General features: G+C 32.1%; 1 protein-coding gene across 1 annotated transcript in view; it reads left to right on the top strand.

Annotated features, from left to right (window-relative positions):
- The window catches only part of LOC114335422 (ubiquitin carboxyl-terminal hydrolase MINDY-3 homolog), a 70,240-nt gene extending 45,824 nt beyond the window's left edge, over positions 1-24,416 (top strand). The window contains exon 8 of the mRNA XM_028285662.2: positions 11,558-24,416. Within this exon, the coding sequence (XP_028141463.1) occupies positions 11,558-11,704 (147 nt within the window). The 3' untranslated portion in view covers positions 11,705-24,416. The remainder of the gene's footprint in view (positions 1-11,557) is intronic.
- Positions 24,417-27,511: the final 3,095 nt, after the last annotated feature.

Raw genomic sequence — 27,511 nt, 5'->3', positions numbered from 1 at the left:
TTTATTTTCTCGAGAATGGGCAACTCTGGAGATAAATCCCTAAACAGGTCGATTTTTATATTTAAATTATAATTTTTGGGATATCTATCATACTACTAACGTCATCCATCTGGGTGTGATGACGTAATCGATGATTTTTTTAAAGGAAAATGTGGGTCGTGTGCTAGCTTATTTGAAAGATTATTCAATTCTCTATTTATTACATAAATATTTTATAGGGTACCCAAATTCTTTTTTAATTAATTGAGACAAATAGAAGAAAGTATTTAATTTAGTTAATTCGAGATACATTTTACTGTTGTCCTAAAACAGAAAAAAATGTTTATTTCATAAATAACAGAAAAATGAATTTATTCGTATTTATTAACTCAAACGTTCTCACTGTATTTGTTTATAAGCCAAAAAATTGTGTATAACTTTAAAACATTGCTGAGGCCGATTAAATAAACCAACTTAAATTCTGTAAAGTGCATTAGATAGGTAGGGCGTATCTTTATATGTAAAAAAATTAGCAAACTTCTAAATAATGGTCTACTTTTTGTTCAGAAAGTTTATAAAAAATTTTAACTTTTTTAAAAAAATTTAGATTGCAAAATTATTATGCAAAATTAAGTGTATTTAATAGTCGTATATCATAAAAAATTCAATTATCTTTATTTTATTTCCCTACGACTTTTTTCCAAAATGAACCGTTTTAAAAACGATTGAAGTTGAAAAAAATCGATGTTCTTCGAAATTTTTAAATATTTGAATGTTTTTATTAATGTGCCGGACATATTTGAGAAGGAGCATAAGCCAATTATAATTACTGAAGTTGTCACCTAATTTTATCTGCAAAAATCGGAATGCCACCACTCACATCCACTTCAAAACAGATCCGCCCTGGTCTATACAGCGATAATTCCATAGTAAAAAAATCGAAAATTGCACTGTCATTGTTTATTTAATAGGTCAGTTTGGCATTTCATATATTTGCAAATATTTTTCTATAAAAATGTCTCGTTTTGGCACTGAATCTGTAGAGTCAATTAACACGTTGACGGACAGTGCGTCAAATGTATAAGCAAGTTTTTGACACTATATTTATTTTGCAAATGGAATACGGAAATTCTGAATCTTATTGCAGTCACAAATGAACAATACAAACATTTCTAGAAAACAAATTACCATAACATAGCAACGGCAATTATTGTTATCTGGTCTCTCGCATTAGATGGTAAAGACATTGATTGTGGGAATTTTTCATTTAATGTTCCAAATACTTTTAATAATTTTCGATTCCAATGAATTCTGCCGAATGTATGTTTCAGTTAATCAGTTATCCAGAGAGGCTGAAATTGTACAACGAAGAGTGCATTTCGGAATGCGCCGCATGAGATCTTTGATTTTCATATCGATAGCGTGTAAAACTGTAAAATTTATTGAGGGGATGGATAAATTTCTTCCTAGCAGGAAAAGGCAAGGTCGCTCCTCTGATTTCTGATCGAAAATGGTGTTCAAAATATCTCCAACAAATACATGTACCATTTTTCAAATCGGTAGCGTAGAACTACTCCGAGATCCATCTGAGGGTGTAACTTTCCATTCCCCATGGAGAGTGGCTTGCAAGCCTGTTTTTCCGTTTCAAAATATAATACATTTTTGACGAATTTACCCAATTTAACACCCGCGGTGTTACTATAATAGTTCTGGCTAATTTTGTGTCCTTACTCCTAGCATTAATCCTCCCCTGTTTTAAATGTAGAAGGGTAGCATGTCACTGGCTCCCCCAGGCCATTCTAGACGGGTGGGGGCGGTACAAACAAAATAAGGGCGATACAATCCGATACTAACGTAGTACAAACGAACATACCCATCCCGGACCCCCATATCGAAAAAGGGGGGATGGCATGTCACCAGCCCCTCCAGGCAGATTTAAAAGGGTGGAGGCAGTACAAAAGAATGAAGGGTGATACAATCCAGTACTAACGCAGTACAAACGAAATAGCCTATTTTCGACATTCAGAAGGGAAAAAGTGCAGAGTAGAGGGTAGCATGTCACTGGCCCCCCCAGGCCAATCTAGACGGGTGAGGGCAGTACAAACAAAATAAGGACGATACAATCCGATACTAACGCAGTACAAACGAACATACCCATCCCGGACCTTCAGATCGAAAAAGGGGGGGATGGCATGTCACCAGCCCCTCCAGGCAGATTTAAAAGGGTGGGGGCAGTACAAACGAATGAAGGGTGATACAATCCAGTACTAACGCAATACAAATGCAAACGCAATAAAAAATGATAACCAGATTTTGAAATCTTCTTCGAACCCACTAGAAATGGAAGAAATAATACAAGAAGTCAACGAACGAAATAAAAGAAAACGAAATGTTATTTTCTTTGGTGTGCCGGAACAGGATCAACAACTATCTGAGGATCATCGTAAGATTAGCGATAAGTCTGAAGTTCAAAAAATAATCTCAAGCGTAAGTCCTAATGTGAATACTGCCAACATTAAGCTCTTCAGACTTGGGCAAGTTAACCAAGGGCGAATTCGACCAATTAAGGTCATATTAGATGATGAAAATGATGTATTTGCTTTAATACGGCAAGCTAAATTTCTAAGAAATGGGAACTACAAAAATGTGTCAATGTCATTTGATCGAACTAGAAATCAAATTAATTATTACAACAATGTAAAGGTTGAACTAAACAACATGAATGCGAGTGGAAATGGATCTTTCAAAATCAAGTATATGAATGGTATACCCAAGGTAGTGCCTTTAAACCAATAGAGCCCGACAGTGTTGTAGGATGTGAACTTATATGTTATTACCAGAATGTACGTGGTCTTAACTCTAAAGTTTCAGAGTTTTATACTAGTGTAAGTGAGGGTGAATATGACATTATTGCTTTAAGTGAGACCTGGTTGAACAAGGATGTGTCCAGTCTAGAGTTGTTTCCTGATCAATACGATGTGTATAGAAAGGATCGAAAATTTGATGTTGTAGATAAAACCACTGGGGGAGGCGTCTTATTAGCGCTGAAGACGGAGATTAAATCGTCTGTTATCGATGTATCCACATACGATCTACAGTTTCCCCTAATCGATATGTTAGCTGTAAAATGTTGTGTTGGTTATAGAAAATTTTATGTTTTAGTTCTTTATATTATTGATAAGTTAAGTTCTGAAGACTTCGAATACTTTTTTGAATGTTTAGAACAACTGGATATATTTAATGAAACCATTGTTATATTAGGTGACTTCAATGTACCCAAGTTTGTAGATCAAAGCAGATTAGATAAAAAAAACATCAACTGTATTAGATTTTTTAAGTTTATTTAATTTAGTTCAATACAATGATGTGCCTAATAACTTAGGTCGTTTGTTGGATTTAGTAATGTCATCAGAGAAATGTGATATTATTCATGATAATTCTTCACTGGTTAAAGAAGATGGTCATCATCCTGCACTTATGATAAAGATTAATAATTTGGGAAAAAAGGAAATTAGGTTTTTACCAAATTCTAATTCGAAAATGTATAATTTTCGGAAAGCAAATTTCACTTCTCTGTATTCTGAACTATTACAAACTAATTGGGACTTTTTAGATAATTACGATGATGTAAATATAGCATTAAAGCAATTTTATAATATATTGTATACAATAGTTGATAGATATGTTCCGGTATACAAAAATTATAAACATAAGTATCCAAATTGGTATCACTCAGATATTATTAAAAATATTAAACTCAAAGCCAAAAACCGTCAAAAGTATAGAAAAACAGGAAACGAAATATATCACATAGAATTTAAAAGATTGCGCAAAGTTATTAAACAGCAAATTAAAACTGCATATAACAATTACATTGAAAACATTCAAGACAGTATTACCATTGAAACAAAATCATTTTGGTCTTATGTACATACTAAAACTAAGTCATCGCGAATTCCAGGTGAAATGTGCTATGAGGGAAATACTTTTGATAATCCCCAGGATATTGTCAACGCTTTTAAAACATTTTTTGAAAAAGTATATGTATCTACTGACAATAATGAACCAGAGGACATCAGCGTTCAGGGTTTTAATTTACCAACCATTAATTTTTTGAAATTTGAAGAAAATGAAATTCTGGAAGCTTTTAAAAGATTAAAAAATAAAATGACGACTGGTCCAGATAAGATTCCAGCATTTCTAGTTAAAGATTGTACACGAATATTTGTCAAACCGCTTCAAAAACTGTTTAACTTGTCTTTGGAAACTGGAAAATATCCTGAAATATGGAAAGAGTCAAAAGTATGTCCTATATTTAAAAATGGAGTTAAATCTGATATATCTAATTACAGACCTGTCTCTCTGTTGTGTAACTTCTCAAGGATTTTCGAGATTGTTCTGTATAATCGTATATATCCGTGTGTTCGCGGCTATATTGCACCTTTTCAACACGGATTCATAGATAAACGATCTACTGTCACAAACCTGGTAGTGATGACACAATTTATTTCTGAAGTATTAGATGAACAAGGACAAATTGATGTCGTATATACAGATTTCTCGAAGGCATTTGATAAGGTGGTTCATCCGTATTTATTATCCAAGTTATCAAATTTAGGATTTTCTGTTAATTTAATTAAATTCTTTGGTAGTTATTTAATAGGAAGGAGACAGTATGTATTCTATAATGGTTTTAAGTCAGATTTAATTCTGTCTAAGTCTGGTGTTCCGCAAGGCTCCAATCTAGGACCGTTATTATTTTTACTTTATATTAATGATTTGTTTCAAGAAATTAACTGTAAAAAATTGTGTTTTGCGGACGACTTGAAAATTTTCTGTAAGATCGACACTATTGGCGATTGTTTAGAACTTCAGCGTAACTTAACTGCTATTGATACATGGTGTACTAATAACAAACTACTATTAAATTCTGCAAAATGTAAAGTAGTGAGTTTTTGCAGGAAATTGACGACAATTAACTTTAACTATATAATTCAGAACTCTGTTTTGGAAAAATGTAATAGCCTCAAAGACTTAGGTGTCATTTTTGACTGCAAGTTAACTTTCAATTTGCATATTGAACAAAAAGTTTCTGAAGCTATGAGAATGTACGGTTTCATTATTAGGAATTGCAGAAACTTCACCAACATAACACCAATAAAATTATTATACTATTCTCTAGTACGTCCAAAATTAGAATATTGCAGTTTAGTTTGGTATCCTATATATAATTGTTATACAAAAGATATTGAAAAAGTACAGAGAAAACTTATAAAATATCTGATATTTAAAATTGATGGAATCTATCCTAACCGTGGATGTGATAATAATACATTATGTTGTAGAGTTGACATGGTTAGTTTAGAATTAAGGAGAGAAATTAGTTCATTAACATTTTTGTATAAATTATTACATAACAGTATTGACTGTAGTGATTTATTAGCACAAATTAATTTCAACGTTCCTCGAGTTAGATCTAGATCAAACGTTTTATTTAAGTGTCCAAGAGCAAGAACAAATATATTAGTTAAATCGCCTCTTTTTGTCATGTGTAAGAATTATAATAGTATTTGCAATCATTGTGATATTTTTTCGTGCTCACTTAATGATTTGTTAAAAATGGCTTCTCTTTACTTAGATTAGGTCTCTACTATTACTTTGTAGATGTTATACTAATGAATTATGTTATTTTTTTCCTGTATTTGTCCTATAAATGGGAAACTGTTGGGCAATAAAGCTATTATTATTATTATTATTATTAATACAAACGAATGAGATTTTTTTTGACCCTCAAATCGAAAAAGGGGGGGATGGCATGTCACCAGCCCCTCCAGGCAGATTTAAAAGGGTGGGGGCAGTACAAACGAATGAAGGTTGATACAATCCAGTACTAACGCAATACAAACGAATGAGCTTTTTTTTGGCCCTCAAATTGAAAAAGGGGGGGCTGGTGACATGGACCTGAAACAATCAATATAATGTGAATTTATATGTTAATATCGCTAAATCTTCCAGCTCGACTAGTTTTATTTCTTTTTATCTCACAACTTAATACGTTTTCCATCTTTTGCGCTATTTTGCCGGTTATTAGCACGCTCATCACTGTATATTTAAGCGGAGTAATACCAAGAACATGGCTGAAGTCGACGTTTATTGCTTTACCAAACAAAACAAAATCCGTATCCTGCAGTGATTTCCGAACCATCAGCTTAATGAGCCATATTTTAAAATTATTTCTTAAAATTATACATCAAAGGATATATAGACTGTGCGAAGAAAAAATCAGCCGTACACAGTTTGGTTTTCGGAATGCAGTGGGTACAAGAGAGACTCTATTTAGTATACACGTGCTATCTCAACGATTCAGAGACGTAAATTGCTATATTTATGCATGTGTCTCATTGATTACCATAAAGCGTTCTGTACAGTAAAGCACGACAAGCTGATAGAGATATTAACCAATATTGGAATAAACACCTGTGATTTAAGGATTATCAGCAATCTGTACTGGAATCAAACATAATCTATATCAAAATCAAACGTGGGGTCCGTCAGGCATGTATACTATCACCACTGCTGTTTAACATCTACTCTGAGGAAATCTTTCAAGAAACAGTGGATGATGTTGAAGTCGGAACTCGAATTAACGGAGAATGTATCAATAACATAAATACGCAGACGACACGGTGATAGAAATGTAGGATAGAGAAAGCAAGATCTGCATTTCAAAAAATGGCTAAATTATTCAAATGTCGTGATTTGTTGATACCCATAAAAATAAGGGTACTACGATGTTATATCTTTCCTATACTGTTGTACGAAGTTGAGTCGTGGACTCTCACAGACGCCACCTGCAGACGAAAATTGAGGCTTTTTAAATGTGGCTTTATCGTCGAATCCTGAATATATCTTTCTGGATTCTGGATTCTCTTGCAGAAAAATGGCTACAGGCCCACCATTACAACGGCCGCATCGGAGAGCAATATTCAATTTTACCAGACTCACAAGTATTGAAATAATGTAAACAGTGGGTTGCACGGATGTCGTTGAGTATGAAGAAGATCCGAAGAAAGATATGCTGCGGCTTTGTATTGATGAGCGACTCCCATTTGGCGGTGGGTCGACTATGGCTTGGACAGGAATTACTTCGTAAGCACGCACACAGTTAGTCTCCATACAAACTGGCTTCCTTACGGTTCACAGATACATTACAGAAGTTTTAGTTGATCATGTTATGCGTTTTATGACTAGTATGGGCGAACATGGCATTTTCGGTTCCATGACATCTCGTAACGCGACAGTTCGTAACCGGACAACTGGTAACGGACAGTTCGTAACAGCGACAGTTCGTAACGGCGACAGTTCGTAACTATACAAATTCGTAATGGACAATTCGTAACGTCCAAATTGAATTATTCTGTTTATTTTCGTTAACGTGAAAACTAAATGTTATTACAATTATAAATGAAATTATGTTATTCTTATGAATTACTTCATTATTCCTTTGTCTAGGTATATGGAAATTTAAGGAACAATAAGAGGGATAAACTTTTAAAAATATTGTTAAAAGTTTGTATGTATTTAAATATTTGTTTGTGTTTAAAGACTTTTAATATACATATTCTGAAACTTCTTCTTCTTCTTAAAGTCCGTCTCCTATCGGAGGTTGGAAATCATCACAGCTATTCTTATTTTACTGGCGACCGCCCTAAATAGGCCGATGGAACTGCAGCCGAACCATTCCCTCAGATTTCTTAACCAAGATATTCTGCGCCTACCGATACTTCTCTTACCCCTGAGTTTACCCTGGATGATCAGTCTCAGCAGCGAGTATTTGTCACCTCTCATAACATGGCCAAAGTATTCAAGCTTTCTTCTTTTAACAGTAAGTACAACTTCACATCCTTTTCCGATCCGACGTAAAATTTCGGCATTCGTCACGTGGTCCACCCAAGATACATGTAGCATTCTACGGTAACACCACATCTCAAAAGCTTCAATATTTTTAATGCTGCCCATCTTCATGGTCCATGACTCAACTCCATATAATAAAGTGGAGAAGATATAACACCGCAGCATACGCACTCTCAGATCAAGATTTATTTCACGACTACAGAGAAATATTTTCATCTTGTTAAATGCTGATCTAGCTATTTCTATTCTTGCTCTTATTTCTTTTGTTTGATCGCCTGTATGATCCAGGCAAGCTCCAAGGTATTTATAGGAGGATACCCTTTCTATAACGGTGTTATTGACAACCAAATCATTCCTGGCGTGTGAATCTTTTGTTATTACCATCCATTTAGTTTTTCTGAGGTTTAATGTAAGTCCGTAGTATTCTGAAACACGAAACATAAAATGTGTTAAACATGTTTATCCCGGTATTGATTCGTTAAATTAATAAACATAATTTTAATTATAACTGTAATAACAGTTAGTTTCCACGTTAACAAAAATAAACAGAACAATTTAATTTGGACGTTACGAATTGTCCGTTACGAATTTGTATAGTTACGAACTGTCGCCGTGACGAACTGTCGCTGTTACGAATTGTCTGTTATCAGTTGTCCGGTTACGAACTGTCTCGTTACGAGATGTCTGGTCACGGGCATTTTCATGCAAGATATGCTCGAAGCCATACTGTCCGAGTTGTCAGAGAAGATTTTATTGAAGTGGGAATTAGGCGATTTGATTGACCACAACGTCTGGAACAGTCCAGACATAAATCCTATCGAACAGTCTGTGATGAGGTGAGCCGAAGTATTCGAAGGCATGCACCCGCTCCAAGAACTGCCCAGAATCTACTAGAGTTGTTATTACAAGAGTGGGATAACATCGACCAGAATATGACTCGTAATTTCATTGAAAGTACATATACCTCGTCGTCTCGAAGCTGTCATTAATGCAAGAGAAGGAAACACACGCTATTGATGAATTTTTTCCAATAATGTTAAATTTTAATAATGTTTTGTCAGTTTAAGTCGCGCTTTGTTTTAACTCGTAAAGTTGTTACTTCTCCTAAATAAAGCTCAAAATATTGCTATTAATTTAATAGCCTAAGAGCTAGTGAACCCTCCGACTAACGGTCTTCCTGTAAGGCTAGAAATTTGTATAGTGATAATTCATAGCACACCAAGACTAAAACCATGACCTGGCAGGCATCAGCCCTGCACGTGTATCTACCAGGTGAATCGAAAAGTGCGTAGTTTAGGGGAAAAATAAACTTTCTCCTGTAAAGTTTAAATTTAAGTATGTGTTTGAGTAAGTAATTTAGAAGAAATGTGTACAATGACAGGCGATTCTGAAGAGCATGCTAGGCGAGGGGAAAGATTAGGGGTTTTTCCTAAAATTATTTTTTTTGCATCGAACAAATTTTTTTAGGTTTTTTGAATCATTTCAAACAGAAAAGGTCTTTAGTGATTTTTCTCTTAGGTTAATAGTTTTTGTTATATAAGCGATTAAAAATTTTGAAAATTGCGAAATCGGCAATTTTTAACCCTAAATCGGACATTTAACTAAAAATTTGAATGTTGCCAAGGTAGGAAGATATTCTTTAAACATTGATTGATGAAATCCCAAAGAGTTTTTTGCAATACAATATCGGAAACCCCTTTGTTTTTTAATTGCTAATCAAGCGGACGCGACACTGTAGTATAAGTGAGGACGTTTGAGTTGACATAAATTCATTATCTCGAGAATGGGCAAATTTGAAGAGAAATCCTCAGACAGGTCGATTTTTATTTTTAAATTAGGACTTTTTGGCATATATATAATACTAGTGACGTCATCGATCTGGGCGTGATGACGTAATCGATGATTTTTTTAAATGAGAGTAGGAGTTGTGTGATAGCTCATTTGAAAGGTTATTTAATTCTCTATTCAGTAATATAAACATTAACATAATTATTTATACAGGGTATACAAAAACATTTTTTTTATTAAATTAACTTTGATTAAATTTGACAAATAGAAGAAAAATTTTTTGAAGTTATACTTCTTTAGGCGCGATTGGGAGTAAATTTTTATTATTCTGCGCGCATGCGCACACACAGTATGGAGTTCGTTGCTTAATTTTTTAAATGTATGTATCAGTCCAAAAAAGGTGTGGAAAGAATATATATTAGTGTTTTTAGTAAATATATTTATTATAATTTTTGTGTCTTTTAATTTGTCTTCCTCGGGAGTAAGATAATACGTATTATTAAAACATTTTTACTTTTATACTTCACTTCGTCTGTTTGTTACCATGATTTGTCATAATGTCAGAGAAACAGTATAAACAGTGAGGTCGTGGATCATTGATCCGACTACAGATCGAGAGGTGCCGGGTTCAAATGCGGACAATTGCTGTCTTTTTTTGTTTAATTTTTGGAAAGTGGTAAGTATTAAAATTAGTTTAATATTTAAATAAAATAAAAATAAACTGTTTAAAGTATTTTATTTCGTTGAAATCATATAATAGAAGTATAACTTCTTACGTGAGTACAAAGTACACACACATTCTTTTTTTTGTACACCCTGTATAAATAATTAAGTTAATGTTTATACTACTGAATAGAGAATTAAATAACCTTTCAAATGAGCTATCACACAACCCCTACTCTTATTTAAAAAAATCATCGATTACGTCATCACGCCCAGATGGATGACGTCACTAGTATTACATATATGGCAAAACGTCCTAATTCAAAAATAAAAATCGACCTCTCTGAGGATTTCTCTTGAAATTTGCCCATTCTCGAGATAATGAATTTATGCAAACTCAAACGTCCTCACTTATACTACACTACAGTGTCGCACCCGCTTGATTAGCAATTAAAAAAACAAAGGGGTTTTCGATGTTTTATTGCAAAAAACTCGTCGGGATTTCATCAATAAATGTTTAAAGAATATCTACGTACCTTGGCAACATTGAAATTTTTAGATAAATGTCCGATTTAGGGTTAAAAATGGCCGATTTCGCAATTTTCAAAATTTTTAATCGCTTATATAACAAAAACTATTAACCTAAGAGAAAAACCACTAAAGACCTTTTCTGTTTGGAATGATTCAAAAAACCTAAAAAAAATTAGTTCGATGCAAAAAAAAATTATTTTAGGAAAAACCCCTAATCTTTCCCCTCGCCTGGCAAGGTCTTATGCTCTTCAGAATCGCCTGTCATTGTACACATTTCTTCTAAATGACTTACTCAAACACATACTTAAATTTAAACCTTACAGGAGAAAGTTTATTTTACCCCTAAGCTATGCACTTTTCGATTCACCTGGTAGATATACACGTGCAGGGCTGATGCCTGCCAGGTCATGGTTTTTAGCCTTGGTGTGCCATGAATTATCACTATACAAATTTCTAGCCTTACAGGAAGACCGTTAGTCGGAGGGTTCACTAGCTCTTAGGCTATAATATTGATTATTAAAGTTAGTTTATAAAATACAGTACCAACGGTTTACAACCGCAAACAAAAGTTCACAACTGAAAATCTCAACGAAACATCACAAGTTCAATGTGACCTAAATTTTTTGCCCCAGTGTATTGATTACAAACTGTTATATTTGTAAGTAAATATTTTGTTTTTTAGGTCCACTATCACATAGGCTCTGCCATTCTTCTTGAATCCGATATCAAATCGGTGTGCGAATCAAACCCAATGCTTACCGTACTACAGACGAAGTGGCCAAACATTGAAGTGAACTGGTGGGACAACATTACACCATCTCTTAACTGAAATCAAAAAGCAGTTTGTTTTTTATGAAAAAAAAATCCTCTCCCTAATCATGCGCATTTATTAATCATATATATTTAATTTAATCCGTTACGCAGTTCAATAAATTTTTTATTTTGCATTAATATACGAATTTTTGAATAATCTGTGGACGACTATTCTACAAACGAAAAACCTATGTAATACAAGAACTTATACTTAATAAAAACAACACTTTCTGTTGTTTATTCGCTCCATGCGTGACCATGGTGGGGGTACATGAAACGATGCTAGCGTGAGGAGCGGCGAAATATGACAATTTTGGCGATTCTTTGTAATGTCAGTGTCATTTTATAACACATTTTATCAAAAATGGTAAATAAATGTTGCGTAAGTATTTAATTGTGCTAATAATAGCAAAAAAAGCGTAATTTCTATAGATCGCCAATAATGACAAATCAATTAGAGAAAGATTTAACCTAGGCGGAATAAACTCAAAAGAGTACAGTCATTGAAGCGTAAAATAGGTTTTTACCTTCGAAATTTTTTACTATGAACCGATTTACATAAGATTTTGGAATTAGGCTTATCGTACCTTAACTTCAAAAGTGATATTGACCCGAACTCCGTTTTTTATTTTAAGGGGTGAAAACAACCCCTTAATGGAAAAATTGACATTGAGCCATTTTATCGCCAAGAAATGTGTTTAATAATAAAGAGTGACATTGTGAAGTGTTTTCTAACACAATAACCTCATGTTAAACTCATTTTCATCACCTTGAAAACCCCGCACAACCCTTGCAAACAACCCCTAAATCGAAAAAAATTACACAAATTAATTTAGTATGACATAAAAAGATTTAAATATAGAGTAAATGATGTTTTACCTTCTCTATATTAATTATCATATTGTTAACCCCATTTCAACCCTTAAAAACAACCCCTAAATAGAAAAAATTTACAAAAATTAATTTGGTTTGACAAGAAAACCTTAATATAGAGTAAATAATATTTTACGTTCTCTATCTTAATTATTTAATTGTTAACCCCTTTCAACCCTTAAAATCAACCCCTCGATTAAAAATTGTATAAAAAATTTCTTTTGAAAAACTAAAACACAATTTTAATAAGATATAATTAAAACAAAACAGTTTTTCACTGTTCTTACATTTTTTTATTAAACAAAATGTTGAAATCAGGATTCTAGTTAAAATATTTAATTATATTATAAACACGTGCCTATTCCTTTGTAGACGGAAATATACTGGTCACAAGGTCACATTATAGAGCATACATATTTAAGAAATTCGTAACGGAAAAATGGAGCACGCACAGTAGACCACCAGCAATACACATGCTTACCTTCCAAAAATTCACGCTCCGAAATGTTTAGTGTACTAAGTAGAAAAAAATACGATTAGTTTTTGGGCCATAACTACTTCAATTTTGAAGCTATCACAACTTATAAAAACCATTTTGAAGGTAATTAAAAGAGCTACAACTTTGTTCATCATAATATGTAGTGAAAAACCTTTTATTTTGAAACGGTGCTCGAGATGCAGTTAAAGGGCTCGAGAGAGACTGTGGTTGCGCTACCACGCGCTCTTTAATCAATCATATCTTCGTCAATTTTAGTGTGATTGGAAAAACAAACAAAGCAAATTTTTTGTCAAAAAAAAACCTATTTTTCTTAATATTACACTTTTTTACGTATCTTTCATTATTTTTGAGATATTATGAAAAGAAGGTGGTTTTTTTAAAAATTCGAAAATTTTTTTTCTTAAAATCGTGATTTTTTCAAAAAATATTTGTTCCAAAGCCGCGAAACTGCTAGAATCCATCAAACTCTTTATATCAAAGTTGATTCTAGACGGAATACGATTAATTTTAATTTTGGTGGAAATGGCACTTATGAAATCCATTGATTTAAAAAGAAAAGCAATTAATGTTCCTCTTTTTTTTTCATTACAGCTCACTCATTTTACGTACAAAAGACTTTTAACAGTACTCATTTTAAAGCCTATTTTAAACACTATACAATCATTTCTCATTAGCATGCATAAAATTTATTCGATCTCCGCTAGATGGCATTGAATACATCCATTAAATTTCACACAAAATAAAAAACGGCTTTGATCTTCAATATCTCGCTTAATGTTGCACTTAGAACCACTCTTTAAAAACCAATTTGTTCATTTTTTTATCTGCTACAATTTTGTTCAGTATAATATTATCGTCAAAATGCATATTTTTGGAGATATTTGCAAAAAACTTGAAAATCGTGAGAAAATTCCGAATTTTCAATTGCCAATAACTTGAAAAGTATTGGGGTTTTGAAAAAACTATATATAACATTTTTTGCTTAAAATTAGGTCTTCTGTCGATATCTGAGGTTATTTTGAAAAAAAAAATTTCCACCACCGAAAAGGGGTGGCAACCACCCCCTGGGTGAAAACTGAGTTCGGGTCACTTTTGAAGTTAAGGGTAGGATAAGCCTAATTCCAAAATTTCATGTAAATCAATTTATAGTAAAAAATTTCTGAGCTAAAAAGCTTCAATGATTGCAATAAGACAGATCCACACCAAATAATGTTACTATAAAAATCACCCGATTATTCTTTTTTAGTTGACTATGTAGGACTTCGACGGTAATCCAGTAATCAGTATCAGACAACTTATAGGACTAATAAAAATTCGCTAGAGTTCTAAAAACAACAGTTTTTTTTATATACATAAATGCAGACTAAAAATTTAAAAATTAAAGAAATAACTCACAAAACACAAACATCGCCGATATAATTAATTAACCTAAGAAATTTAAAGCGAATAGTCCCAAAATTTCATAAATGTTAATAGTGCCAAAATTTTATAATTTAGTGGAGTAAACTTGCCTGCGGTTGGACCAATTACAAACAACCATTACAGTGCGGTAAATTTGAATTACTCCTCCTAGTTTAAAAACGATGATAGATTTTCCCTTTTTGTTCTGTTTGAGATTGAAAAGATAAATTATTGTGATGCATTTTTAGAAACCCAGTTCTTAATACTACATCCATTTTATACATAAATTGGAAAAGTATCGTTAAAAAACTAATTATTAATAATTTGGTTTTATGTATTTATTATACGCTTAACTTCAAATTTGGGTCGCCAAAAATGTCAGGTGACGACGCTAGGTGTCGCGTCAGTCATGCACGGAGCGAATACTGAAATGCCGACGCCATTTTATTTATTTTGTATTTTGGTGTTTTTGATGTTTTTTTATTCAAAAAATTGTTTGGTTAGATAATGGCAGCTGTTCTGCTATAAGCATAAATATTCCGTTTTACAGTATTGGGTATTTTATGTATTTTGCTGGTGTTTCCATGCTTCCTTGAGTTCCGTTGCACGATTTTCTTTCAGTTACTTTATTAATTCGTGCTTGTTCTACTGTTGAATGACGTGAATGACTTTCTTTGTTGTTTGGTCTCTTTTTGAAAATCTTCTGTTCAAATCCAAAACTAGATAAAAATTTGTATAAGCTTATCAAACATTTTTTAAGGTTCCTTTTTTCTTGCGTTATTGATAGTGCAGCCGATATTATGTGAAACAATTGTGCATTTAGTGATAGAAGTATATAATTTGGACTAAATATACTGCACATATAAAGGTTCAAATTTAGATATGAGACCATCTCAGATTTTGCCTTTTACAAAAATGGCGGTGATTCAAAATGGAGACTATACATTGTGACTAATAGCACGATAACTTTTGAACGAGACTTCAGATTTCAACCAAATTTGGCATATAGGTTCTTTTTTTGATGTATAAGATCGAAGTCTTGAACCGGAAGAATCGGTTTACCAGAAGTTGTGTTCCTGATTTTTATGTAAAAACATGCTGTTTTTTTTTCAATTCTTTCACCCTGTATATATTAATTTTTCAAAAAGTTAATACCACCATTGAAAAGAGCGTAAAAATATTTTTCAGGAAATATTTTTAACTATAAATATAAACATACTATAAATATAACATAACTATTAAATATAAATATTTTTAGTTATGTTAATTACCATTTAATAAATGCACATGTTGTTTTTAAACGTATCTTCACATGTACCTATATGCGGCAGATTCGTGCAAATATTATAAGAATTATTGTGCATTTAATGGTAGAAGCATATAATTTGGACTACGTATACTACACATATAAAGGTTCAAATTTAGATACGAGGCCATCTCAGTTTTTGTTCCTTTTACAAAAATGGCGACTATACATATGTGACTAATAGCACGATAACTTTTGAACGAAACGTCAGATTTCAACCAAATTTGGAATGTAGGTTCTTTTTTTGATGAATAATATCGAGGTCTTGAACCGGAAGAATCGGTTTAGCAGAATTTGAGCTTTTACTGTTTTTTGTACGTAATAATATGCTGTTTCTTTTTCAATTTTTTCACCCTGTATATATAAATATTTCAAAAAGATAACGCCATTGAAAAGAGTGTAAATATATTTTTTAGGAAATATTTTGAACTTTTCAGTTGTGTTAATTACTATTTAATAAATGCATAACGTATATTCACATGTACCTATGGGCGGCAGATTCATTTTGAATGCCCGCCATTTTTGTAAAAGACTAAATCTGAGATGGCCTCATATCTAAATTTGAATCTTGGTATGTGTAGTGTGTGTGGTCCAAATTATATGCTTCTACCATTAAATGCACAATAATTCTTATATTATTATTTGCACGTATCTGCCGCACATAGGTACCTACATGTGAAGATACGTTATGCATGTATTAAATGGTAATTAATATAACTAAAGAGTTCAAAATATTTCCTAAAAAATATTTTTACGCTCTTTTCAACGCCGGTATCACCTTTTTGAAAAATTCATATATACAGGGTGAAAGAATTGAAAAAGAAACAACATATTTTTACATAAAAAAAAAACAGTAAAAACAAATTCTGGTAAACCGATTCTTCCAGTTCAAGACCCCGATATTATTCATCAAAAAAAGAACCTATATACCAAATTTGGTTGAAATCTGACATCGCGTTCAAAAGTTATCGTGCTATTAGTCATATATGTATAGTCGCCATTTTGAATGCCCGCCATTTTTGTAAAAGGAACAAAAACTGAGATGGCCTCGTATCTAAATTTGAACCTCTATATGTGTAGTATATGTGGTCCAAATTATATGCTTCTACCATTAAATGCACAATAATTCTTATAATATTTGCACGAATCTGCCGCATATAGGTACATGTGAAGATACGTTTTGCACTTAATAAATGGTAATTACCATAACAAAAAAGTTAAAAATATTTCCTAAAAAATATTTTTACGCTCTTTTTAATGGCCGTATAAACTATTTGAAAAATTAGTACATACAGGGTGAAATAATTGAAAAAAAAACAACATATTTTTACATAAAAACCAGGAAAAACACAACTTCTGGTAAACCGATTCTTCCGATTCAAGACCTCGATCTTATACATCAAAAAAAGAACCTATATACCAAATTTGGTTGAAATCAGAAGTCTCGTTCAAAAGTTATCGTGCTATTAGTCACATATGTATAGTCGCCATTTTGAATCCCCGCCATTTTTGTCAAAGGCAAAATCTGAGATGACCTCCTATCTAATTTTGAACCTTTATATGTGTAGTATATGTGGTCCAAATTATATGCATTCTATCATTAAATGCAAAATTCTTATAATATTTGCACGAATCTGCCGCACTATGAATGAAATACTGCATTCAACGTTGCGTGCATTGAGGAGCAAAAGATACACGTTCTTTCTAACTCTCCTATTCCTATTATTACTATTCGCACTAACATTCGAAAGACATGCATAGTTCTATATTTTTATAATCAGCGTGCGATGTTCACCAAAGTATGACGTCTGCTCAACGTTCCACTGTCTGGAAACAACTGGGAAATTATAAATTAAAAAATACTTCGAAAATTAAAAGAAAAAAAATAAATTACACCGAAATAAATATTCTATAGATTATAATATTGTTCTGAAGCTATTTTCTTGTGGATATTAATACAATATTTTTATTGGAAATTAGCCACAATTTTTTTACTTTAAAATAAGTTTATTTTGACGCTTCGATTTCCACTTCGGAAATCGTTTTTAAAATACAAATTAAACAACTTTTGTTTTTGTAACTTGGTAATAAAAAAATTCTTTTAATAATTTGATTTTATCTGGGTCATCCATATTAACAGTTCAGACATATATTTTAAAGAGATGACTTTAAAATGATATTGTCAATATTTTTGAGTTGGGTTACTGGGACGACTTTATTGAAAGATAGTTCATTCGATTACGTGAAATCACTTTAACTTACAAATTCCCGTCAAAAAAACAATAGCGTGTTATTTGACAACCAAATGCAATGATGAAAGTAAAAATCTCCAGTTAGTGATCCCATAGTAAATCATGAGGAGAAATCAGGAAAAAACTCATGGTACTATCTCGACAAGGTGAGTGGGAGAAGAGGGGAACAGTGTTACATAAATGCTTTTGTTCGATGTCATTTTGACAGTATTTCATTAAAAATAATTTTTTTTAATATCTTACAACCCGTTTGGATTTGAGACATACTATGATATAATCAACTACAGAAAAAACTTATATGATTAGTCGGTACAAACGATTTTGTAGAGAAAATACAAGTGTATCATTGTGCCCCACTAGTGGGGAACAGTGTTATACAGGATGTTTGGTAAAGAATGGGTCATAGCTTAACCTTAGATTCCTGAGCTTAAAATAGGTCGATTTAAGCTAACTTACCTTAGTACAAAAGTTGATAATTACCGAAATACAGGGTGTCAAAGTTAAACTTTTATTTTATTTATTTTTGAATATTTCCTGACAGGCATTTGACAACAACACGAAATTTGGTAAGTGGTGCTGGTATTGTACAATCTACTAAATTATGTTAACAAACGTTTCTGGAAAATAATATCTGGAAAACTAATGACTTTATCGTTACAAATGAAGAGTATATTATTTTCATAGAAAGTATTGGAGTATCTAAAAATTATGCTAAAATAGCAGTCTCATCAGTGGCGTAGAATTTGGGAAGGGTCAACCATTTACTTTCCCCTGTCGTACGCCTCTGGTATTAACCAGAAACGATTATTTAAAATAATTTAGTGTGTACAGTACCTACACTTTCTGCCAAGTACCATAAGGATATGTCAAATTATTTTATAGTACCGGGCACACATAGTTCTTAAAGTTTTAAATAAAGAATAAATTATTAAAAAAAAATACTTTAAAATAATTTGACATATCCGTGTGATACTTATGGCAGAAAGTGTAGGGGCACTGTACACCCTACTAAATTATGTTAAATAATCGTTTTTGGCTACTACCAGAGGCGTACAGCAGAGGAAAGTGAATGGTTGACCCTTCCCAAATTCTACGCCACTGATTAAACTGCTATTTTAGCATAATTTTTAGATTCTCCAATATTTTCTATGCAAATAATATACTCTTCCTTCGCAACGATAAAGTCATTGGTTTTCGAGATATTTGAAATTAAAAATGAAAAGGTACACTTATTTTGATTAATGTATTATGCTCCTTCGTTTTTAGCTTTAAATATCTCGAAAACTAATGGCTTCATCGTTTCGAATGAGGAGTATGTTTTTTATTATAAAATATTGGAGAATCAAAAAACTGCACTAAAATAGCAATTTCGCCAGTGGTGTAGAATTTGTGAAGGTTCAACCATTCACGTTCCCCTGTCGTACGCCTCTGGTAGTAGCCAGAAACGTTTGTTTAACATAATTTAGTAGATTGTACAATACCAGCACCACTTACCAAATTTCGTGTTATTAGCCTAGGCCTGTTAGGAAATATTCAAGAATAAATAAAATAAAAGTTTAACTTTGACACCCTGTATTTTTGGTTATTATCAACTTTAGTTGCCGATGAATCACTCCAAAATATATGTGAAACCCTTAACAGCATCAGAGAAGAACATCTAATAGAAAAGAAAGAGATGAGAAAAAGTTGGATGAACGACAATATACTACAACTTATGGAAGAAAGAAGAAAATCAAAAAACAACAAAATAATCTACAACACGATTCAGAGACAAATAAGAACTGAAATAAGAAAGGCCAAAGAAAATTGGTTAAAATCACAGTGTAAAGAGATAGAGTACACCGAGTACTCGGAGGTTTTCTGAGTTGCTGTTCAAAGAAAACGTTCAAATTAGTAACATTTTATTTTGCTATTTTACTTAGACTGTTTATTAATATAACTATGTTGTGCTATACAATTTTTTTAATTGTTTATAAATATAAACTCAATGTATATCTGACAGCGTTTTTCCTTCATTGATTTCAAAATCGATTTACTATATTTTATTTTGATAGTGTGATCCTTCGTGGTCACTATATACTCCAAAGTCTTTCATGCTCCTTGATAGATCTCCGTTGTCCATCAAAACAGCTAAAATCAAAGAATATCTCGAGAAGTACAAAAACTACAACGAATAAGACTAATTTTAACATAGATCCTAAAAACAATATGTGGATCAATAAATGACAATAAGTCATGGAGGAAATGTTTTAATTTGGAGCTATACCACCTGTATATTGAGAACCATATATCATAAAAAAAATTAAAATCCAGATTGAGATGGATGGGACATGTTTTAAGAATGAAAGATGAAGACTTGGTGCGAAAATCGATATTTGAAAAATCTGTAGGATAGATGGAAGATGACAACATGGAAGATAAAAAACAACGGTTCCTGGACGACTTGGAAAAGCTCATCTACAAGTACTGGGGATAATGATATGGAGAATAACGAGAGAGCGCTGAAAGGATCTTTGAATGGTAGCCAAGTCTTACTAAGGGCTGTAGAACTGTAACGAAAAATAAAAATCTGTAAAATATATTTATTGAAACCAAAAACTGGATGGTCTTAAAAAATTAGTTCGTTTTGTTCATAAAAAAATTCACCCTGTGTATGGTTTTTAAAAACTCTAATAAGTCTATTATTTAACTCTAAATACTTAATAATAGGCAATTCACCTAATAAAACTTAGGCACAAAAATCTAAAAAGACAACGAAATCAAAATTAAAAATTGTAGCAGATTTTCGAAATGAAATCCACAAATTTGTTGTGTGAACAAAAAAAACTAATTTTTTAAAACCGCCCCTGATTTTTTTAAACATCAATGAATCAGTTAATTAGGGGGTCCCTGATTTTTTTAGTTTCAATAAATCACAGTTTACCACAATATGAGACAATTCGAAATTATTCCTAAAACATTTTGACCAAAAGAAATATCAGTCAAAATTCACAACTCTCTCGGTATATTATAAAACAATGGGAGCAGACAGTTTTTAATGGACATTTAACATTCCTAATAGGGTCTTCATATGAGATGAGTATATACAATTCCTGATGACACCCTTTATAACTTCACGATAGCCATGGCAGGATCTTGAGTATAAAAAGTTATTTTTCGATAGTTTTCGTCCAGGTTTTACATAGATCCTAAATCGCTTGAGGCCAAACCTGAGAAAAAAGTTCAAAATTACCCGTTAGGTAATAGGAATTTATTGAGTATATACCGTTTTTGCTCAATATCTCCGCCATTTTCAACTTTTCGACAAAAAGTGTAAGGACTGAAATTGTTGAAAATACGATTTCCTATAATTTAGTGAAAATAGTGACAGAGCATAATTATTAAACTATCTCGTTTATTATTATTTTTACAATGAAAATATACCTATACAAAAATGGAGAGAATTAAATTTTATACAATTTTGGTCTATATCATTTTTTTGTCAAAATCAATATTAAAGGTAGAACGTATGCGGTAAAAGTGCGAGCGTAAGACCTGATTGGTTTTATATCAGTTGTTTTTGTTTAATATCTTCGTCATTTTCAACTTTTCCTAAAAAATGGTAGGAACTGAAATTGTTCCAAATAAATCGTATTTACAATTATTACAATTTCTTTTTATCAATGTTTGTCGTGAGGTCGATATTTTCCGAGTTAATTGTACTTACAGTAGACGGGCATATTTTTGACTCTGATATTATTGCATATAACTTTTTTTTGTATTGTAAAACTACAAAAATCCTTTTAACCCGTTCAAGTCCTGTGTTTTGGCTATATATAGGCAAATTTTCAGCCAAATCGAAGATGATGTACCTATTTTGGGAATGAAGGAAAATGTAAAAAACGGTATTTTAACGTTTTCTACACTCAAATTTGATCAAACACTTTTTTGAAATCAAAATAACTTGTTATAATGACTCATCATGACATTTTTGAGTCCCTTCTATTAAAACATTGTTTTTTCCATTGATACTTTATGATGAGATAAGACAGCGAATGGGGGTTGACGGCTCTCTAACAACAGACATAGAAAGAAAACAGCTGATATGGTACGGACACGTCCAGAGGATGGATAACTCAAGACTCCCTAAAATAATTATGCAATGGGTACCACCAAACCGCGGAAAGAGAGGAAGACCCAAGAAATCTTGGAGAGAGGGAGTAACGAAGGCGATGAGCGCAAGAGCTCTTAGAGAGGGCCAATGGGATGATAGAGTGTCATGGAAATTAGGCGTCGGACAACGTCGCAAGACGTTTTAAAACCGATTAATATATATACTTTATGATAAAATATACAAATTTGTTTAAAAATCCAAATCACTGTAAAATCGCTAAAAATGATATTTTGAGAAAAAAAGAAGACTGTTCGGGCTTCAATGTATCAGCTCGGGCTTATTTTTACGTTCCGCAGAAGCTATACACCAAGTTTTAGACAAATCGGAGATCCAAAAGTATTTTATATCCAAAATTGAGTGGTTTGAAATGGAATCACCCATATACAGGGTGGGCCAAAGAAAAGAGTCCACCTCGATATTTGGCAGTAGTTATTAGATTTTAAGGAAATGCCGAGACAGGTATTTTTAAGGTGCAATTTTTTGATATATATATTTCATACTAATGACGTCATCATCTGGGCGTGATGACATACATAATCGATGATTTTTTTTAAATATGAATAGGGGTCGTGTGGTAGCTCATTTAAAAGCGTGTTTAATTCTCTATTCAGTAATATAAACATTAATATCATTATTTATACAGTGACCAAAAAAATAATTTTTGAATTAAATTAATTGACGCAAAAAGAAGAATGGATGTAATTTATTTAAGACAAAATACATTCTATTGCTGTCAGAAAATAGAAAAAAATGTTTATTTGCCAAATAAACATTTTGTTGTTTATTTGGGTTTATATGACTACGAACACTAAATCCATTCGCCAAAAATATAATAAACATTGCTTTCCGCTTAAATTAAATGTTCAAACTGCTAAGAAGTAGGTGGGATGCTGTTTGTGATTTCAATTTAAGCGAAAAAAAAAATGTTTATTTGTGAAATAAACATTTTTTTCTATTTTCTGACAGCAGTACAATGTAGTTTGAGTTAAATAAATTACAAAAATTATTGTTTTTGTTAACTGTGTATACGCTATGAGCTCGTAGGTAGAGGGGATAATTAAAAATTCGCGAGCGCCAGTAGTGATAAGTCTGTAAGCTTTTACTGGAAATTTGACATAAATGTCAAAGTGATTAATCTAAAACATTGAAATTATACCCTATTCCACGAATATACGACTGTGTTGGATTATTTCGACAAATAAATTGCAAATTACATATCTGTTTATTGGAATAATTATTAGAGCCATTTACTTTCGTACTTCTTATGTTGCACACTGAAATATTCGTTGTCGCGATAATCTAAGACAGTCGTATGTTGGTGGAATGAACCATAAAAACATTAATAGGAAATAATATTAGTTGGTCAAAACGGTGGTGTATATTTTTACCTTAAATATACTTACGTTTTAAATACTGAATTTAAGTTTTTTTAATATTTCGTAATATGTATCTAATTAAAAACTAATCTAAGAGCCATCTACACGAGAATTGTGAAAGTATCCGAAGTAAGAAATTAATATTTCATTAATAGAACGTTAAAATGATTAGCAAAATCTTTAAAAAATCGATTACAATTTAATTACTTTTTTGCGTTGTAAATATTAAGCGATAACAAATAATAAATTTAAAAATTACCGGTGAAAGTTGCATTAGTAATCCGCTAGGAGCGACATCAGCGAAGCTCAGAGCGTATAAATAAGTAATGATATTAATGTTTATATCACTGAATAGAGAATTTCCCTTTCAAACGAGCTACCACACGATCTATTCTCATTTAAAAAAATCATCGATTACGTCATCACGCTCAGATGGATGACGTCACTAGTATGAAATATATGCCAAAAAATTGCAATATAAAAATCGGCCTGTTTCGGCATTTCCTTAAAATCTAATAACTACTGCCAAATATCGAGGTGGACTCTTTTCTTTGGCCCACCCTGTATATTCCCCTGTTTAATTAAATTTTTCTATAAATAACTTTGACAATAGGTACCTAAAATTCGAATAACCACGTCTCAACTAGAAATTATAACTAATACAATTCAGTCAGTTTATTGAGCGAATAAATAATTTTTTACTCCGTGAGCAGTTCACAGGTTATTCAATCAAAAAGATTTTTTATTCAATTTTATATAATATTGTCAGTTTAAAGGAAGCCGAGCAGCTTTATACGAATAATGAAAATGTACCTGATACAGGGACGATAAAGCATCGTGATTTGAATAAAGAATTTTACCATTGCCATTTTCTTGTTTTATTTCATTTACTAATATGTAGGTACTACTAAAAGTGGTGACTTGATGGTATTCAAAATGAATCTCTCAATGATACCAGATACCAAAAAGTCTTTACCTACACACTAAACATTCCGGTTAATTTAAGGGCTCAAGGTTGAATGTTGTTAAGTACCTATATATTTTATACACGGGGAAATATATCGTTTATACAGAGTTGGAAGTCATCAAGAAAATAACAGACAAGGGATATAGTATAGCCCCTTCAATGGTGCTTTTTAAGGGTAAACGTTTGAATGGGTTGGTTCACTACCTACTCATGACTGCAAAATGGCTCAAGTGACTGCAAAAGACATATTGAAATGTTTTCAGTTTGGCTTTAATACTTTTCAAAATTTGAGGCTACTTGTCCATGCATTACCATATTTGATGGTACAAGATGTCACTTGGATCACACTATTGTATAAAATGCCGAAAGACGAAATCAAAAATGTATAAAATTTACACAAACGACCAACCCATACCAGTAGATACCAGGATTGCATATATGCAGGTGACACAACTATGGCTGCACAAGCCAAAACTTTTGCTGAAGTGAAGAAAACACTAACTAAAGCTTTAAATACAGAAAACTTATCATTCAATGGTATAATGAACACTGTACTTCCCTGAAATACTTGGGAGTTACTTTGGATCGTATGTTGTTTCGAGTTTGAATTTAAAAGGCAAACTGATGGCTAGAAACAATATCCTCCGCAAACGTGTAAACCAACGTAGTTATCAATAAGTCCAAAAGTCCGCATAAATCATCAGTGGATGTTTTAAATTCACACCTATACATACTTTACCTGATCGTAGGTATCACACAACCTAATATCCAAAGAGAAGTAACTAGAAATGTGGAACGAAAGAAACAAAATCTAGATTCGCAACATCCACTTCACGATTACCAGCTTACAGCATGAAGACTCAAATCGAGAGAAAGCTTTCTGGTCAGATCAACAGAACTCAGTGCCGTTTTATCCATTGGGCGCCCAGGGGTCCGTAGGGACCCTTCCTTTTATTAATAAAATAAAGTCCGCTAAATAATCGAGTACCATATTTTTTCAAATAGAGAAAAAGACTACGAAATACCTGCGATTTCGATATGGTCTGATTTTAAGACTGATAAATATGAACTGTGACAACTTTTAAACCAAAGAGCGATTTCTTAGAAAATTGTAAAAAACTGTATGAAGCTGGAGACAAAGCTTATTATAGAATATTAAATGAAAGCAACTCTTATAGAGTAAAACCCAATGGAGGCAAAGAGAAGTGTTAAAGCTGTTTATTGTTACCCGTGCAAATTATTTTCAATTGAAAAAAAAAATAGTTTAACTGATTTTGGATATATTTTACTCTCTGTAAATATTTGAATAGTTCACTCAAATCTCACGAAGAAAGTAAATTTCATCTGAACTCTATGGTTACATTAATAACAAGATCATCAGTTGGAGTTAGATGGACCATCAGTTAAATTGGAGTAATAGACACTGGCTTGAAAGAGGAAGTAGAACGCGAAGCTGACTATTGAGTAAAGATCCTAAGAAGAGTTGTTGTCACCATTAAATTACTTGCTTCTCCAGGACTAGCTTTTCGCTGATCCCATGAGAATTTAACGATCGTCATAAGGGAAATTACGTAAGTTGTCTTGTATACTTTGCTTTTGACAACTTCTTAGCTCAGCATTTACAGTGGAATGCGAATAAAGAAAAAGGTTCAGTTAGCTATCTGTCTGACCAAACTTGCAATGAATTCCTGGGAGCGATGAAAACAAAACATGTAGAAACTTTTGACGCTGTAAATGCTTTACATAAAAACTACGGATCCATCAAACATATTTTTTCAGTTAAGCAATAATAGAGACAAGAAATCAGCAGTTACAAGTGAAGTACATGACATTTGAGCTTTGTTGGAGACAATTTGGATTTTTTGTGAAGGCAATAATCTCAAACATATTCTATAGAATTGGCCTTCAAAAAAACATAAAAAAACATTTTTTGATGAAACAGTTGAAAGTGAAACAATTTTTGAGATATTCAGAATTGAAGTACCTATTTAATGTTATATGCCACAATATTTCTCAAGATCTTTTAAAGAGAATATAATGCTACAATGATGTTACATCAGCTGTTAGATGTTTTTAACGCTAAATAAAGAAGTCAAAAGTAAATTAATATTTTACGCGAGGAATATAAAAAAGATGTTGATGAAACCAAAGACAACTTTCCTAATGAAATTATTCATTTTATAGCGTTATGCCAAAATTTGAATAAACATTTGAAAATTTGGTGTCATCCAGGATGTAAAGGCAACTTTTGCCAATTTTTAACTTTACTGCAAGTTTATTTGACGATACCAATTTCTAATGCGTCAGGCGAGCGGTCTTTTTTTGGCTTTAAAAAGAATAAAGATACATAAATTGAAGGTCAAAGGCTCAAGAAAACCTAGACGCGTTATCACTATTGTATTATAAAAAATGAAGAAGTGGAGCAACTGAATTTTGATAGTATTAATATGGCAGTTTGCTAATGCCTAGTCAAGAAAAAAAGTGAGCTAATTTTTGTCATATATTTTTTAGAATATGCTTTTTTGTTTGTCATGTGTTGTTCTGTAGAAATTTCTGTTTTTTTATATTTTTAAATGTATTTTTTGGAATATTTTGTACGTTTGCTATTTTTCTCGTTTGTTTTAAAAATCGATTTTAAAATTGGATTTTTTTCTAGGAAGCCCATATTCAGCAGTGGACGACTATGGGCTGATGATGATGATGCTTTACTGTCGTTGAAAATTGTATAATTTTATATACAAAGCTTACAAATAGTCGAAAAACATAACAATAAAAAATACAATTTACAAAAATTACATAAATCGTCAATATAATTTTAAAAAAATAAGGAAAACTAAAACAATCTATTGCAAAATTGAAATAAATTGCAAATAATCAACCTTAAGAACTAATAAGTTTAATAAGTTAAGCTGCTACATATTTTAACCAAATATAGATAAAAATACTACTTTTACCGAAGGGTACTATAATTTTTTAGTTATCGTTCGTCCGCTATA

Source organism: Diabrotica virgifera, chromosome 7 (assembly GCF_917563875.1).
Source record: "Diabrotica virgifera virgifera chromosome 7, PGI_DIABVI_V3a".
Classification (NCBI taxonomy): Eukaryota; Metazoa; Arthropoda; class Insecta; order Coleoptera; family Chrysomelidae; genus Diabrotica; species Diabrotica virgifera.
The sequence above is the reverse complement of the archived record's forward strand: the minus strand, read 5'-3'. Positions and strand labels throughout refer to the sequence as shown.